The 15,191-nt window shown below is 37.1% G+C and overlaps 2 protein-coding genes and 1 long non-coding RNA gene across 4 annotated transcripts in view; all 3 read left to right on the top strand.

Moving 5' to 3' along the window:
• Positions 1–6,271, top strand: part of uba2 (ubiquitin-like modifier activating enzyme 2) — a 17,330-nt gene extending 11,059 nt beyond the window's left edge. Inside the window, exons 11-17 of the mRNA XM_015036018.1 lie at positions 906–999; positions 1,136–1,248; positions 2,508–2,663; positions 2,745–2,841; positions 3,836–3,941; positions 4,036–4,178; positions 5,286–6,271. Coding sequence (XP_014891504.1) covers positions 906–999; positions 1,136–1,248; positions 2,508–2,663; positions 2,745–2,841; positions 3,836–3,941; positions 4,036–4,178; positions 5,286–5,488 — 912 coding nt within the window. The 3' untranslated portion in view covers positions 5,489–6,271. The remainder of the gene's footprint in view (positions 1–905; positions 1,000–1,135; positions 1,249–2,507; positions 2,664–2,744; positions 2,842–3,835; positions 3,942–4,035; positions 4,179–5,285) is intronic.
• The window catches only part of LOC106949639 (uncharacterized), a 342,173-nt gene that overhangs the window by 39,214 nt on the left and 287,768 nt on the right, over positions 1–15,191 (top strand). The gene's annotated exons all lie outside the window — the stretch shown is intronic.
• Positions 8,974–15,191, top strand: part of ca5a (carbonic anhydrase Va) — a 17,276-nt gene continuing 11,058 nt past the window's right edge. Inside the window, exons 1-2 of one of the 2 annotated variants that reach the window (XM_015036026.1) lie at positions 8,974–9,483; positions 13,001–13,198. In XM_015036026.1, coding sequence (XP_014891512.1) covers positions 9,342–9,483; positions 13,001–13,198 — 340 coding nt within the window. In that variant the 5' untranslated portion in view covers positions 8,974–9,341. Of the gene's footprint in view, positions 9,484–12,422; positions 12,872–13,000; positions 13,199–15,191 lie in introns of those variants that run through there. The other variant, XM_015036027.1, reaches the window with a different exon arrangement.

Genomic DNA, 15,191 nt, shown 5'->3' on the forward strand with positions numbered 1-15,191 from the left:
GTAGAACTTATTGGAAACTCAAGACAGCCATAACATTATGATTTTTTACAAGTGTATGTAAACTTTTGACCACAACTGTAAATCTGTAAACAGTTTGGTTTCTACAGAGGACTAAATGAATTTATCTTTAATATTGAACAATTGACTTAATTTGACATAAATCCTGTTGTAGGAGACATTGTTACACATGAATCAAATAGGAATGAGATATTTATTCCTATTTGATGACTGTTATGAATGTCACCATTTTCTACAAACAAATGAGGCAAATTATTGTCATCAAACTTTTAGAAATTACAGCAACTCCAGTATGCCACAACAGAGAATAATAATGCTGAAAAACAGCTCAAGACTACTTTTATTCTGCTTGTTTTTTACTCTGTTTCGGTTTTATGCTACACACAAAGACCCGTTGCTATGGCAACTAACGGACAACAGCTCCACCAGCCCGTGTATCAGAAATCAACTCCAAAAAACACTCGGAGTTCGCAACCCAAAAAAAGCACATAAAAACCCCAAAACGAAGCATTCAGTTCATCACAGTTTTATGTTTTCAGGGTTGATGTTCAACGATTATTAATAAGTGATAATTTAAACACATGCTCTACTGATTGATCTGTCAGAGTGGGTGTGTGTGTGTGGCCTTTTTTTTTTTACTGAGCCTAAACACACTGGATTAAGCAGGACTTCTACATGGTTGTCAAAGTCAAGCTAGCATAACTGACACACATCCCACTTTATTATATATATATATATATATATATATATATATATATATATATATATATATATACATATATATATATATATATGTATATATATATATATATATGTATATGTATATTGCTAGCCACTTGACTTGTTTACAGCTTTGTTTTAAATCGTTTTCATGTTCTTGCTGTCAGGATGACCCTCCAGCCATGGACTTTGTTACTGCAGCAGCAAACCTGCGTATGAACATCTTCAGTATGAACATGAAGAGCCGCTTCGATGTAAAATGTAAGTTTTTATTTCTGGATGCTAGAAACAACTTCTAGAAATCTTTTTGAAAGATTCATGAGGCGGATCTCAGCTTGAAGACAAGCAGCGCTGATTTGGAGTTTCAGTAAACATTTTTTTTTTTTTTTTCTTCCAGCCATGGCAGGAAACATCATCCCCGCCATCGCCACGACCAACGCTGTTATTGCTGGACTCATTGTGCTGGAAGGACTGAAGATTCTGTCTGGAGAGCTGGAATCCTGCCGCACGGTTAGTCCAGCAGGCCTCTGTGGTCCGCAGACATGATGATATGTTAACAAAAAGCTTATGTGTTGGGAGCTCAGGATGATTTTGGATTTCAGTTATCTCAGTGTGTTGAGCTTTTAGAGATCACCTCTTCACCATCTGCTCAGTCACATTGATTCGGTTTTGTTGGAAACATTTTTGGCTTCAAGCTTTTTTTTGAACATTAATGTAGAAGAGATTTTATTCAAAATGTTGCAAAGATTTCATCCCATTAACTTTAGACTTTCAGAGACACGGAGATAATATTAAAGTCAACTTTCTGTGAAAACCACTGTGAAATATTGGTGTTAATTATAAAATCTGGTTCACATTAAGTGAATAAGATGGTGTCAGAAAATTAGAATTATTTTAGTTATGAGGATAAAGTCATACCAATAGCAGAAAAAGCTGAAATATTAGCATAAAAAAATGTCAAAATTATGAGAAAAGTCGTTTTATCGAGAAAAAGGTTTGATTTCTAAAGGTCTGATGTGACTGACTGAGCAGGTTCTTACGATTCTTTCTTTGGAATAGACTCAGCAGTCCTGCTACTGATAACGATTCTCAACATTCCTCATTTAAATTTTTTAGGTTTTTCATGTAGGAGTTTTCATAAAATTACTACTTCATTCTTGTTATGACTTTTTGTCTTCTAATTAAATTTCTGAGCCTGGCCCTAATACTCTGTCATCAGTTCAGTTTACCTCATAATAGAAAAAATAGTTTGTTTGCAACAATAATAAGAGCAAATTAAGTTATAACCTATTTGTTTTCTAATTTTGCTATCGGGATGTCTTATTAAAACTATTATATTCAACTATAAGTTAATTTTTACTGAATATATTCTTTCTACTAAAGACATCAAAAGATGTCGTTTCGTTTTACTGCATTCATTCGTCCTGTTCATTTTGTTTGCGTCATTTAAAATCCAAAATTTGTTTATGGTATTTTATCAATCTTAATGTTTTGTTTCTGTTCATCTTTCTTATCAACCTTCTTTTAAAAATAGTGTCACTTTAAAATTTGCTTGATTCCAGCTGATAAAACCTGGAGGAAAAATTTGCTCCTCTGTCCCAGAACCAAAACGCATTATTTTCTATCTCCCATAACCTTGACATGTTTGTTGACCTGCTGTGTTTCTCCTCTGATAAGGAGTTTTAAAGCGTTGGTTGGGTTGGGTGGTAGAGTTCAAGGACAAAAACTCTGACTTCTCCTCTGTTAACTCTGGTGTCGTTTCGTTCCAGATCTTCCTGAATAAATGTCCGAACCTCAGAAAGAAGCTGCTGGTGCCGTGTATTCTGGACAAACCCAGTCCAAACTGTTACGTCTGCGCCAGCAAACCAGAAGTTACAGTTAAAGTCAACGTGCAGAAAACGACGGTTCTGTGTCTGCAGGACAAGGTAAACCCAAACTGGACCCGGTTTTCACTGAGCAGACACCATGGAGCGACATGATGCAACGTTGCTCTGATTTCTGTTCAGATCCTGAAGGAACGGTTCGGCATGGTCGCTCCGGATGTTCAGATAGAAGACGGCAAAGGAACCATCCTCATTTCCTCAGAGGAAGGAGAGACAGAAAGTAATTTAAGACTTTAATCCATTTCTTCTGAATCTTATATATTTGAGGCAGATTTCTATTTGAGGTTTATTCTGAAGACGGATAAGTAACAGGAGCTGACTTTTGGTTTCCTAAAGTTTGTTAAACAGAGTTATGTAGTAACTAGCTGCATTTAATCAATTACATTTACTTGAGTGCCTTTCTTGAAAAAAAATTACTTTTAGGAGTATTTTTACTACGCTGTACGTTTTACTTTTATTGAGTAATTTTATTCTTAAGTATTGTTACTCCGACTGGAGAAAAATTTCTGTTTTGTACCCACTGAATGAATAACAAACATGTTTTATTGAATGAAACTGACTTGGAAAATTTAATTTTTGTTACTTATATAAATGATCATTTTTGTCCTTAAAATACCAAACATTTTTACTTAGTTTTATATTTTAGTCCATCTGATGATGTAATTTTAAAATGGTTGATAATTTGATCAGTTACTCAGTTATTGTAGACTTTTTTACTAGATTCTTTTTTACTCGAGTAATTTCTTAGATGAATACTTTTTACTTTTACTTGAGTATAAGTAAAATATGTTGTAAAAATATGTTGTAGTACAATTTTTGGGTACTCTGCCCATCTCTGATTAAAAATAATTAATTTTGAACAAACTGTTTAACTTCATACGACTTAGTTTGGTACATCTTAAATGAGCTTTCTTTGGTGCATATTTGGTTTAAAAATAATAAGGATTTGAGAAAAAGAAACATTTCATATTCTGAGAATAGAAAAGGTGGTGTAGGTAGGAGAGCATCATCCCACACTTGGCCACGCCCCCTCTGTCTTTTGACTCCGCCCACTTTTTATTTTTTTTTTATTTTTTTTTTTAGAATTTGTCTAAGGGGGGTTAGTTCCAGTTTAAGGCCCACAACAAGCCTCATTCACTGAATTCCAGTCTGCTGAACAGTTTTGGATCAGTTGGATCTGTGATTTCTAATCTGCATTTCTTTTTTCTTCACAGCCAACAACAACAAATTCCTCTCTGACTTTGGGATTCGTAACGGCAGCCGTCTCCAATCTGACGACTTCCTTCAGGACTACACGCTCCTCATCAACGTCCTGCACACGTGTGTGGCTGACAGATCAAACTTTACCCTCTTATGCCGATTCTCCTGAACAAACAGAAAACATAGATGTAATATCATTTGTTTTTGTTGGCAGTGAGGAGCTTGAGCGAGATGTGGAGTTTGAGGTAGTGGGCGAGGCTCCAGACAAAGCTCCGCCCCCTCAGACCAACCAGGAGGAAGTCAACAGCATCACCAACGGAAACAAAGACTCCGCCCAGCCGTCCACGTCTTCTAAAGGTCGGTATCAAAACGTCATTTTCATGTTTTATCTTATTTTAAAGATGGAAATGTTTTCATTATGTTTCTGGCCTGATGATTTACCATGTTTTTATGCTTCCATATGGGTCTCAACTGCTTCTAAAAGCAGGCCAAAATGACGAATTTTTATTTTATTTTTTTTTTTAACTAATCTGAAATGTTGACATCAAAAATTAGAATTCTGAGTTTAAATTCAGATAATTCTGAATTGCTCAGAACTTTTTCACAAAATTCTCAGAAAAACAGTCTAAATTTCTCATAATTGTCTTTTTCTCAGAATTTTGACTTCAAACACATAATTTTGACTTCAAACACATAAGTATGACTTTTGATCTCAAAAGATTAAAGTCAGAATTTTGATTCTGATTTTTGTTAAAACATATTGAAAAAAGAAAATAAAAAAGACTTACTTTCCTGGGAAAATTTCTCAAGATCCCAACTTAATTTTGTGAGATTTAATTGGATATAATGAAATTATATCATAACATAAATGTGAATTTGAAAAATGTGTGAGTAAATCTGCTTTTTTTTTTTTTTCATTTGGTGTCTGAAAAATTGCCATTTCAAAAACTTCCTTTTTAAGTCACATTCAGTGGGCAGTGTGCTGTTACCTAACAACCCAAGTGAAGCCCAGCCAGTTACCTAGCAACCCAAGTTGAACACCAGCACGTTTGGTCAGCTGGTTTTACAATTACTGCTGGAAAAGGCAAGTGTTTTGTTGTTGACTTACCATCCAGAAACCACTTGCTGCAATGTTGCTGGTTGTGTAGGAGGCTCTACTAATGCCTTTCAAATATTTACGGCTGAGTAGTTGCACATCTGTTAGCAGCCATGGTTTGCGAGTTTAAACGTTGTTTGCGAGTGTAAAAATTGAGTAGTGGGCGTGGCCAACAGCAGTTTGGATTTAAACTGACAGGAGGCCCTAAAACAGCTCATCACAGGCAGAACTGAGCAGGCTGAGGTCTCATTATCTGAGAATGATTTTGTGCAGAAAACATAATGAAGATGTTTTGTTTAGGCCATAGATCCATCCTAACCTTTTTAAGGAAGTCATCTTAAGTCACCTTTAATTGTCTTGGATTTCAGCTGCAGCAGACGATGATGACATCATGATAGTAGATTCCGATGAGGAAGTGGGGGCACCGTCCAGCTCTGCGGCGCCGCCAACCGCCACCAAGAGGAAGCACCAAGAGGACTCAGAGACCGGCGAAACCTCCACCAAGCGCCCTCGAACGGACCAATCAGCTGCAGACAATGATGACGACGATGATATCATTGCTTTGGACTAAAGCTCTGAAGGACTCTGATGAAATCATTGTGTTTTCAAACAGACAGTAGGCTGAAATCAATAAAACCACCAGTTCAATGAAGAACACTTTCATCTCTTAGTCCCCGCTCCTTTTTCTGCTTTCATGCCAACTTTCTGACATGACGCTGTAAATAGATTCAATATTTTAAACAAACTTTTGAAAATGCAGTCAAGTTTGCATATTTTTATTCATTTAAGGTCTTGAACTGCTTCTCTTGATGGTTTAAAAAGTGCTTTTTTTGTACTTTTTTTTTAAATAAATGTACTGTACTCCTCATACAACACGAGTCAGGATGTCAGTGGAGGTTTGTAAAAAAAACAGTGAAAGAGGTCAACAGTCGATGTCTTACGGGTCCAGTCGTGCACACACACTGAGAGGTTCTGGCCAGTTTGTGCCATAAGAGTGTTAGTTTGCTACCTCTTTTCCACAATTAAACAAGTTTTTTGCAACATGTATTAATATCTTCTTTAATTTGGCCACACCAAGGCCTCTGGTCTTTGGAGAAGCCTCATAAGTTATACCAGAGGAGCCAACATGGCCGCAAGGAAAATTGCAGCTGCTTCAGTTTCCTGAAGCTTACGGTTGCTGTGTCAGTGTCAAAGGTTAATTTGACAGAGCCGGCCTTCAGAACCACAAGTGCGGTTATTTACTGTTAAAAGCTGACTATCTCTGGTTCCTGTGTGTCCATTATTTCACATTGGTTTTCTGTTGATGAACCTTTTGGACCAATTTAATGAAGATAATAAATACAACAGTTTCTGACCTTTTTCTGTCAAGTTTCTTTTTGGCTTTTGTGGTTCCGTTAGCCTGCAATGGTCTAACAAAATCTCAGACTGAGTTTTAATGCTTTACTGAAATTATAAACCAGAATAATCAAAATTAGTAGAAATTAATACTTAGAATATACACCTCTCTGCAAAATGAATCTACAGTTTATTTGTAAAACACATTTCAAAAACAAGGCAGCTCATAATGCTTTATGTCATAAAATAAACATTTTAATGTTTGTTAAAATGTTTTGACCTGTAAGCATGAAACAAATCAACTGCACTGAACTTAGTTTAACATATTCCTGTTTCATCACTTTATTGTTCTGCGTTGCCACTTTGCTTTCATCCTGACAGCGTCGTTATGGCAACCATCATAGTGTAAACACTTTGCCAGCTGAGCATAACTCAAAGGATTACTAAACTAAAAATGGAGGTTAAAGGTCACAATGTCTGTTTGTAAAATGTTCTTATCTAAAGGAACATACAGTCCTGGAACATTTATTACCACAAACAAAGAGGTTCAGAAAAGGCTGTGACAAAATATTTGTATTACATCAACATAATCGTGCACTGAGATGATTCAGTGACAGTTATTGTACAGCAACTTGGTTCAGTTACAATACAAAAACATGAAATCTCAGCAAGTTATTCTAGTGAAAATATTTCAGTACACTTGAACAAAACTAGCTCACAAGTAACTTTTCAACAAGATATATGAGCTTGTTTTAAGTCAATTTTTCAATATTGATTAAAAAAAAAAGTACTAGTTCCACTGGCAGATTTTTTCACTTACAGCAAAAATGTCTTGTTTTAAGTGAAAATAATTATGACCAACTGCTCCACAAGAGCCAAATGGGTCAAAATTATTCTCAGTAAAACAGTTTTCTGTGCACAGAGCAGAATATAATGCGAAATATGAGAGCCAGATGTCTAAATATTTGCTATTGAAGTATTTGCTATTCATTAGCTTGTCTGAACACAGGTAACAGCTGCACATTAAGATGTTTGTGAAGAATGTAAAGAGGAGCTGGGAACAGACTGTTCACCTGGGACACGTGTTGAAATCAAATCTGAGCGAAGCCACAGATTCAGTTTACCTTCAGTTTCCACAGATTAGTAAAGTACATACCTTAAGAGTTTTTGTAAACAAAGTTACTGGCCTTCGTCACTCAGAGGTGACGTTGATGATAAACAGTGATGCAACGCTGAGGTTCGTAAACAAGCTGAAGAAAACAGTTGAATTGGACCAAAAGTCACTGGGTCAGAGAGAGATGATATGTCTGGGGTCTTTTATAACCAGTTTCAATAAGATTAATACAAATACAACTTTGCTTATAAATAAGAAAAGCTGAAACCAAATGACAACATCACAGACTGATAGAAATGATAGAATGCAATTAGTATAGTGGGTAAAGGTAAAATGTTAACAGCAGCAGATACTTTTATTCTTTCCACTCAGCTGCCTCCTATAGAGTACTGTTGTTCCTGCTGATGAAATGCACCTTTAATCTATGTGTACTTACTTATAATAACTAATATTGACTAATATTTTCTAACTGCATGAATGTTATATCTTAAAAACAAACAATTTTAATGTAAAATATTTATTATTTTGATATGTGATCCTTGCAGAAATTATGTTCATTTCAACTATGTATTTTTTTTTCATGTGACTAGAATAAATTTAGCTAAGCTCACAGTACAACAGAATAAAATCAAAGGCTATTGATGCAGTTTTAAGTAAAGGGCTCATTCTGGTGCTGAAATGTAAGAGATATAAACAAGCATTTAAAATGTTGAATAAAAATAAATAAATAAAAAATAAACATTAAAAATAAAACATAAAAATACAGTACTCTTGTTTTATCTGTTTTATATATTTTGAACCGATAGGCCTCGATTGCATGTCATCTTGCTGCTGTTACACCTGAATTTACAATAAGAGACAATAAGAGATATTTCTACACTGTTATATTTTGTCTTGTGTGCTATCACATTATCACAAGTCCTTCCTCTCATCTGTTATCAACAAGCCCAATAAGTGTCTACATCTCTGTTATTTGTACATTTCTGTTGTGTACATTTTTTAAAACTTAATAATTGTCTGTTGATGTTCAAGTTTAAATATTCATGCATGTTTTGTGCATTTCTTAACTAAAGACCTTGCTTGAATCAGAGTATGTTCGATTTAAAACTGGATTACTTTTTTTATACTGTAAATTTACCCTTATTGACACTATTTTATTTTATTGTGTGTACAATCTAGCTGGTTCGACTTGCATGTCACTTTGCTGCTGGGACATCCACTGACCAGGGTTAAGATTATTTCTATTTTATTATCAATAAATCAAGTCTATTCGGCAGTCATAAAAACACAAAAATAAAAAGCCATAAAACAAATAGTAGCAAACATTACATGTGTGCCGTTATCAAAATCATCAATGCACATCGAATATGGTGATCAGTGTTCCACTTACTATGGTGAAATAGTCTAAACAGACTTAACACTTTAAGAGCCGTCCCAATATTAGGCTATTGTTGGAACAAATGTCGGAATAATGATGTTGTAAGCCTTTTTACAGGTTTTTAACAGGGTATTTAATAATTACTGTGACACCTCGCGGCAGTGTTGACGGTTTCCTTAACGTTGTTATGGTTGTTGCTAACACCCCTCACAGGAGTTCTCTGATTGGTCAAAACCGCAGCCCCTCCTCCTTGCATCGACTGTTCTGGTAAACCACCGAGGGTCTTCTTCAACTGTTTACGGCCCTAGCAGCGCATTTAAACGGGTTAGAGGAATGTAGCCATTCGCTGTAGCTTCACTGTAAACGGTGGTTTTCCTCTGCGGTGACATTCTGAAGGTTTTTCTCCGCCTCCAGATGAGCAGGAGGAGGATACAAAGGAAGAAGTAGCTGCCAGTCGATACAGTGTTTTGAACAGGCGGCTAACTTCAGTTTAGTGTGGAGTTTTAACAGCTAGCTGCGCGCGCCTCTAACCGAGAAGCCCTTATAATTCACAGCGTAGCCGTTTTCAACGAAGCAGGTCTAGTCATTTGGAGGAAAATGGTGACTTTCTCTGCAGCGGTTAGACCTTTGGTCTCTCACCTTCAGCGACAGCTCGTCAGACACGCCATGAGTCCCAGGATAACGCCTGTCCGACGGTGCAACCTCACAGCGTGTTCCAGCAAATATGTCCTGTCTCAGAGTGAGTACAGATGATGTTAGTTGCATGTTTCCATGTTTTATTTTGGTTCAGCTGTGACATTAGAACATTTTATTGTGACACCGTGAAGGAGGAAATGGGTGCATGCCCCCTTTTAAGAAAAAGCAGCAGATCAATAACAATTCGCGCTTTGACAAATAATGACTCCTGACGATGCTGTCCATTTAAAGCCTTTTGCCTCACACAACTGCCTGCTGAGGCTATTGTAATCCAACAAAAGAGTTTGCATAACCTCCATTTATCTCTTTTACACTTTACTATCAGATTTCAGCACCAGAAAGAACTCTATGTCCGTAAACTGCTTTAATCCGCTGCGATTTTATCTAGTTTGATTGTGGATTTAGTTTCTATTTTCCCTAATCCACCTCTAAGAGTCATCACATGTCAAATGTATTTTTAATGACCATAAAGTTTTAAACACACCCATTCTGGTCTGTCAGGTCCTTGTCTTACAACGCCCAGTTACATAAAGTTTCTCTGTCCCGCTTTAGGCCACAAATAAAACATGCAAAAAAACATGGAGAAATGGAAAAACGATAACAAACAAAGCTGCGTTTTTTTCTGAATCAATTAAAAGGAGAATAAATTCATATTTCATTTGTTTTTATGTTAATTAGGAGATGTTTATCTGAAATATCAGCCTTCATAATGATCACCTTTAAATCATGTGATCATTATGAAGCCGTGGTTCATCCAGCCATACAACTCCGGATGCAGTTACCTTCATAATGTCTAATGGCTTAAGGCCAAACTCAAGGCTCAGGGGCCTAATATGGCCTGCCATAAGTTTTTATGTGGCCCTCTATTTAATTTAATCAGTTGTGTGATTAAATGTTGTTTTACCAATCAAATCAAAGCAGTTTCATCAGTATACTGCCAAATTACATCAATGTATAAAGATGCTTCACATCATTGAATTTCAAGAAATGCATCAAATTAAGACATCAAATTATTGTTAATAATAAATTGATAATAATAATTGTTAATGGGTAGTTTTATCAGTACAATTTGCCACATCCTGCCCTCTGATGACATTTGTGATCATGATATGGCCTGAAATGAAATGGTTTGACACCACTGCTTTAAATTTTCCAATAATAATAATAATAAACAATAAAGACAGACATTTTAACTTTTTTTCTTTTCACTTGATTTATGTTGTAATGATGATCAAAACTTCTAAAGCGTGTATGGAAAAAGTTTAATTTCTTCCAGCTGATTTGCACTGTCTTCTTTGATGACATCTTGTGGCCAAAAGGATGAAGTGCAGCTTAAATCTACTTTAAATTAACTGCTCGACTATATCCGATCATTCAATGGACAGATTCTGTAGGATTATCTTTTGACAATTATCTCTGATATCAGACTGTCATTTAATATTCATATGTGTGGAGTAGTTTCCCTCTGGCGTCTTGACGTTTTTAAACAGACGAAAAATAGTGAGAGTTAGGGGGTTCCACCTGTACAGGACAACACACACACACACACTTAAGGGAAATTTAGATAGACCATTATCCCAAAGGTCATGCTTGTGGACTGTAGGAAGCCAGAACTCTTCAATTCTAATAAAATTTGATTGACTCAATCCATAGGCTATAAAACAGGGATTATGATAATATATGGCCATTTCCAGCTTGATTTAATGCAAACTGGAAGGTTGTGTCTTTACTTTCAAGCTGTGGTTCATCCAGCCATACAACTCTGGATGCAGTTACCTTCATAATGTCTAATGGCTAATAAACCAGCAGCTTTTCACGTCATACTCTTCTAATTCTCTGCCCGTGAACCAATTCCTCATAAACAATTAAAGTCGGTGTCAAACAACCAAAGTGGTGACTGGAAATCATGGAAATCTGGTCCTACTGCCGCTGAAGCACTGTGTTATTGTTTTCTGTGACACATGGCCGATATTCAGCTTCAAACTGCAAAATAGTCTTTTCTCATAACAAGTAAAAAAAATAGAAATGTGTACTAGATGTTTTTCCAATTGTTACTTATAAAATATAACAAAACAGAAATCTCTCAGGATGCAGAACAGTAAAAAAAAAACAACAGAATAAAATATGTGATACACTTAATTCACCATTAACATAGACGTTCATACAAAAATACAGTCTGTGGTTGCTCTTAAAGGAATTTAAAAACTTTGCATTAACTCATGCCCTTAAAATCAACCCTGCTTACCCTGCCACCATGTTTTTTTCGATCATGTTACAATTTTTCTGCGTTATCTCCTCTGCCTTTCTGTCATCCTAGCAAATCAGTATTTTTTTTTAATGAGAAGTTGACTCAGGTCCACTATTCACTAACTTCAGCTCGTCTGAAGTTAGTGAGAAACTTAAGGAGCTTGTCATGTGTTTAAGTGGTTCTGTTTAAAGAGGATTTTGCATCCCAGACTGGACTCTGTTTGGGCTGTTTGTCTTTTCAGTATGGCCCCGCCATCTTTATTTCTGCATCAACAGCTCAATGTGCAGCAGCGCCCTCTGCTTGATAGAGGTCAAACTACAAGACTATGAACGTCTATTCAGATGTTGTTTAATGTTTCGATTGGTACTAATTTTAATCTGATAAACTTTATTGAATAATTGCCAACCAATTTTCATGATTTTTGTGGTATTTGAAGCAGAAGTTGAAATATAATATTTAAACAGTAGCAACATCTGTTGTTGGCTGTTTCTGCTCATCTTCATCCTGTGCTGAAGTTTTGTTTTGGGAATTGTCAGTTCAGCTGATTTATAAATATTGTCTAATATTAACACATGATCCACAAGATGGATTACCAAACAGCTCAGAGTAGCGCAGTGTGCTGCGACTTGGTAAGCAGTTATTGTGTGAACAGTCAACCACAGGAGGAGGAGCTACTGCAGTCTGATGAAGATGAAGGTAAGCTCCGAGTCAGACCCGTTCAGGAACCACAAGAGGAGCAAACGGTTCTGTGTTTCTGGTTGCATCCTGTTGGTTTGGATTAAGAAGGATGAAGTAGATTTTTATTATTTTTTTGGACAGTTTTTTCTGGAGGTTCTCAGGACGCCAAGCTGAGTTTGGGGTAATTAGAAGTCAGAAGAGCGCGAGCCGACGTTCTGACCTGCCAGAGGTCCTGGTCTGCTGCTCCTGCTGTGGAGCGGAGCTGGGGGAATGCCAGGACATTCCGAGTGTCACTCCCTCTACAGCCGGCCCACTTCTCTCTTTCTTAGTTGTTTCCTTTAAAGAAAAAAAACTTCCTTCTGCTCCTCTCTGACTTATTTTCTCCCTTTAGTTCGTCCTCAGTGTACAGAGGAGTTTGTGTCCCTGTAGGACTTGAGTGTAGTTGATAGATATTTTAAAATGGAGTGTTTGAAAAAGCTGGAGGCAGCTGAGCACAATGGGGAAAGTAGGTGTCAGCATTTGTTTTTTTGTTTTTTGTTTTGATGGAAACAGCAGCAGCTTCATGAAATCTGATATTCCTTTTTAATTTTTCCCCCTCTGCTTCTTCTTCTCTCCTTCCTGTCCTGGTCTCCAGTGCACCCTATGTGGCATGGGCCCCTGGAGGTCCCAGGAGGGGATCATCAGTCTCCCATCGACATCGCTGTGAAAAAAGCCGTCTTCGACTCGGAGCTGAAGCCGCTGGAGTCCAGCTATGACCCGCAGACCTGCCAGCAGATCTGGAACAACGGTTACTCCTTTCTGGTCGAGTATGACGACACTACTGACAAGAACAGTGAGTAACATTTTAAACTTTTAATGAAAACTCCTTCAGATATGACCCCAAAGAAACCTGTTTTATACAAAGTGGATCTATTGTTTATTCAGCCTTTTTCTCTTTCAGTTCTTTGTATAATTTCCCTTTAAATCTTGAGAAACCTCAGCAGGGTGACTGCATGTTTTGATCTACATAAGAGGATTATCTCGGCCCCCATTCCCTCTTAAAGAACCCCCACCATATATGTCTGAAAGGCCAGAAATCAGTTGAAACGCACCATGTGCAGGTGCTGACCTTCATGTGACTCGTGTTTATGTTGAGCTTAGTCTCACTTGTAATTGCTACCTTTTCTGTTTTGACTACCAGGCTTTTCCCAACATGCAATAACTCCAAATATCTGAGGCTGATTTCAGAAGAATTAAAAATGTTCAAAGGAGATATAAGAACGTTTTCCTTTTTTAGCAACATTAACAGTAGAGGAGGTATTTTAAATTGTTTCTGATGTTTAACTTTCTGTGATAAGTTTATGACCACAGTAAAAAGTAATGACTTTAGAAGGGATTGGAGTCTCTGCCTTTAGGTTTCCTGGAAAGTTCATGGTCACTATTTTACCTGAACCAACCTGTTCCTCAACGGGGTTTTATGGGAAATGAATCAGCATTTTCCACAAAATGCTGAATCACACCAGGAAGCAACGCTTCATTTTTTCCACTTAGTTGCAACGTTTCGGACTGGGCAATAAAACAATAGACACTTGATCAATGTCTGTAGAAAAAAAGTCTGATAGAATGTTGTCCAATCCTGAAACGCACAGCATTCTGGGGGATGTAGGAAAAGGAAATGCTTTAGCTGCTCATTCTTTCAGGTCCCACCAAGAAAAGTTGAAACCTGACTGAAGTCGACTCTCCACCTTCTTTAAATCTAATGAAATTGGTGGCAAACGTTTGTGCTGCGTTTTATTTTTAAAGATTTTAATAAATGGTTCTATAGGTCATGAAAAGTCAACCAGCCCCTTCACCATCTCTAAATCAAAGAAAAGGGGTGTCAGTCAAGTCTCCTATGTTTGTGCAGCAAAATCTTTTGTTTGTGCTTTTGCTTTATGATATTAATGAAAGTTTAAAGGTCTAAAGGTCAACCAGCTCCTCCCTCCCACTCCACTTTACCCAAATCTAGCAAAATTGGTGTAAATCAACTGCAATGTTTGTGCTGGTTTGTGCAGCAAATATTTTTTTTGTGCCACCATCATTTTAAAGATATTAATAAAAATATCTGATGATCTACTGCACAAACATAACACTGTTTATTGACACCAAATTTGTTAAATTTTGTAAATGTAAGCGGGGCAAGCGGTTTTTGTTAAAATCTTTAAAATCATGGCGGCACAAACTAAAATCTTTACTGCACAAACATTTGACACCAATTTTGTTAGATTTGAAGAAGGTGAAGGGGCCAACTTCACTCGGGTTTAAGGTTGATGACGTTGACTAACTCACTCACTCTTTGGTTACCTAGCAACAACCTGTTGAGTAGCATGCGCAGCAGCAGTTTCATGTTGCCCCCAACATAATCTGGCAGGTGTGTGGAGGCTAAAAACGGGGCTAGCTAGCAAACTTTCTAGAATCCATTAGGATTGTGGGAAATCAGGGAATTTATCACGAGAAATGTAGGCAGTGTGTGTCCTTCACTATAAAATCTCATCCGTCCTTGAACAGAATGCACACAGTGAGGATGTGGAAGGAGTTTAAAGTTGTCGCCATAACTCTGTTCAGGAATGAGACTGCTTCTTTTATTCCAGACAATGTACAAAGAAGTCATTGTTTTCAAGTGGACATCAAATCCCTGATCTTAGGGAAACCTGAGAGTAGAGCTGAACAAGTGTGAGCAAGGAGGCTGACAAACCTGAACCAGTTCTCCCAGTTCTGTTACAACAGGAGTGTCAAACTCAATTTCACCGAGGGCCACTTCAGCATATTGGCCCCCCTCAACGGGCCACATTGACGGTACAAATCAG

The sequence above is a fragment of the Poecilia latipinna genome, unplaced genomic scaffold (genome assembly GCF_001443285.1).
Source record: "Poecilia latipinna isolate Pla-1442-1.1 unplaced genomic scaffold, P_latipinna-1.0 Scaffold354, whole genome shotgun sequence".
Lineage (NCBI taxonomy): Eukaryota > Metazoa > Chordata > Actinopteri > Cyprinodontiformes > Poeciliidae > Poecilia > Poecilia latipinna.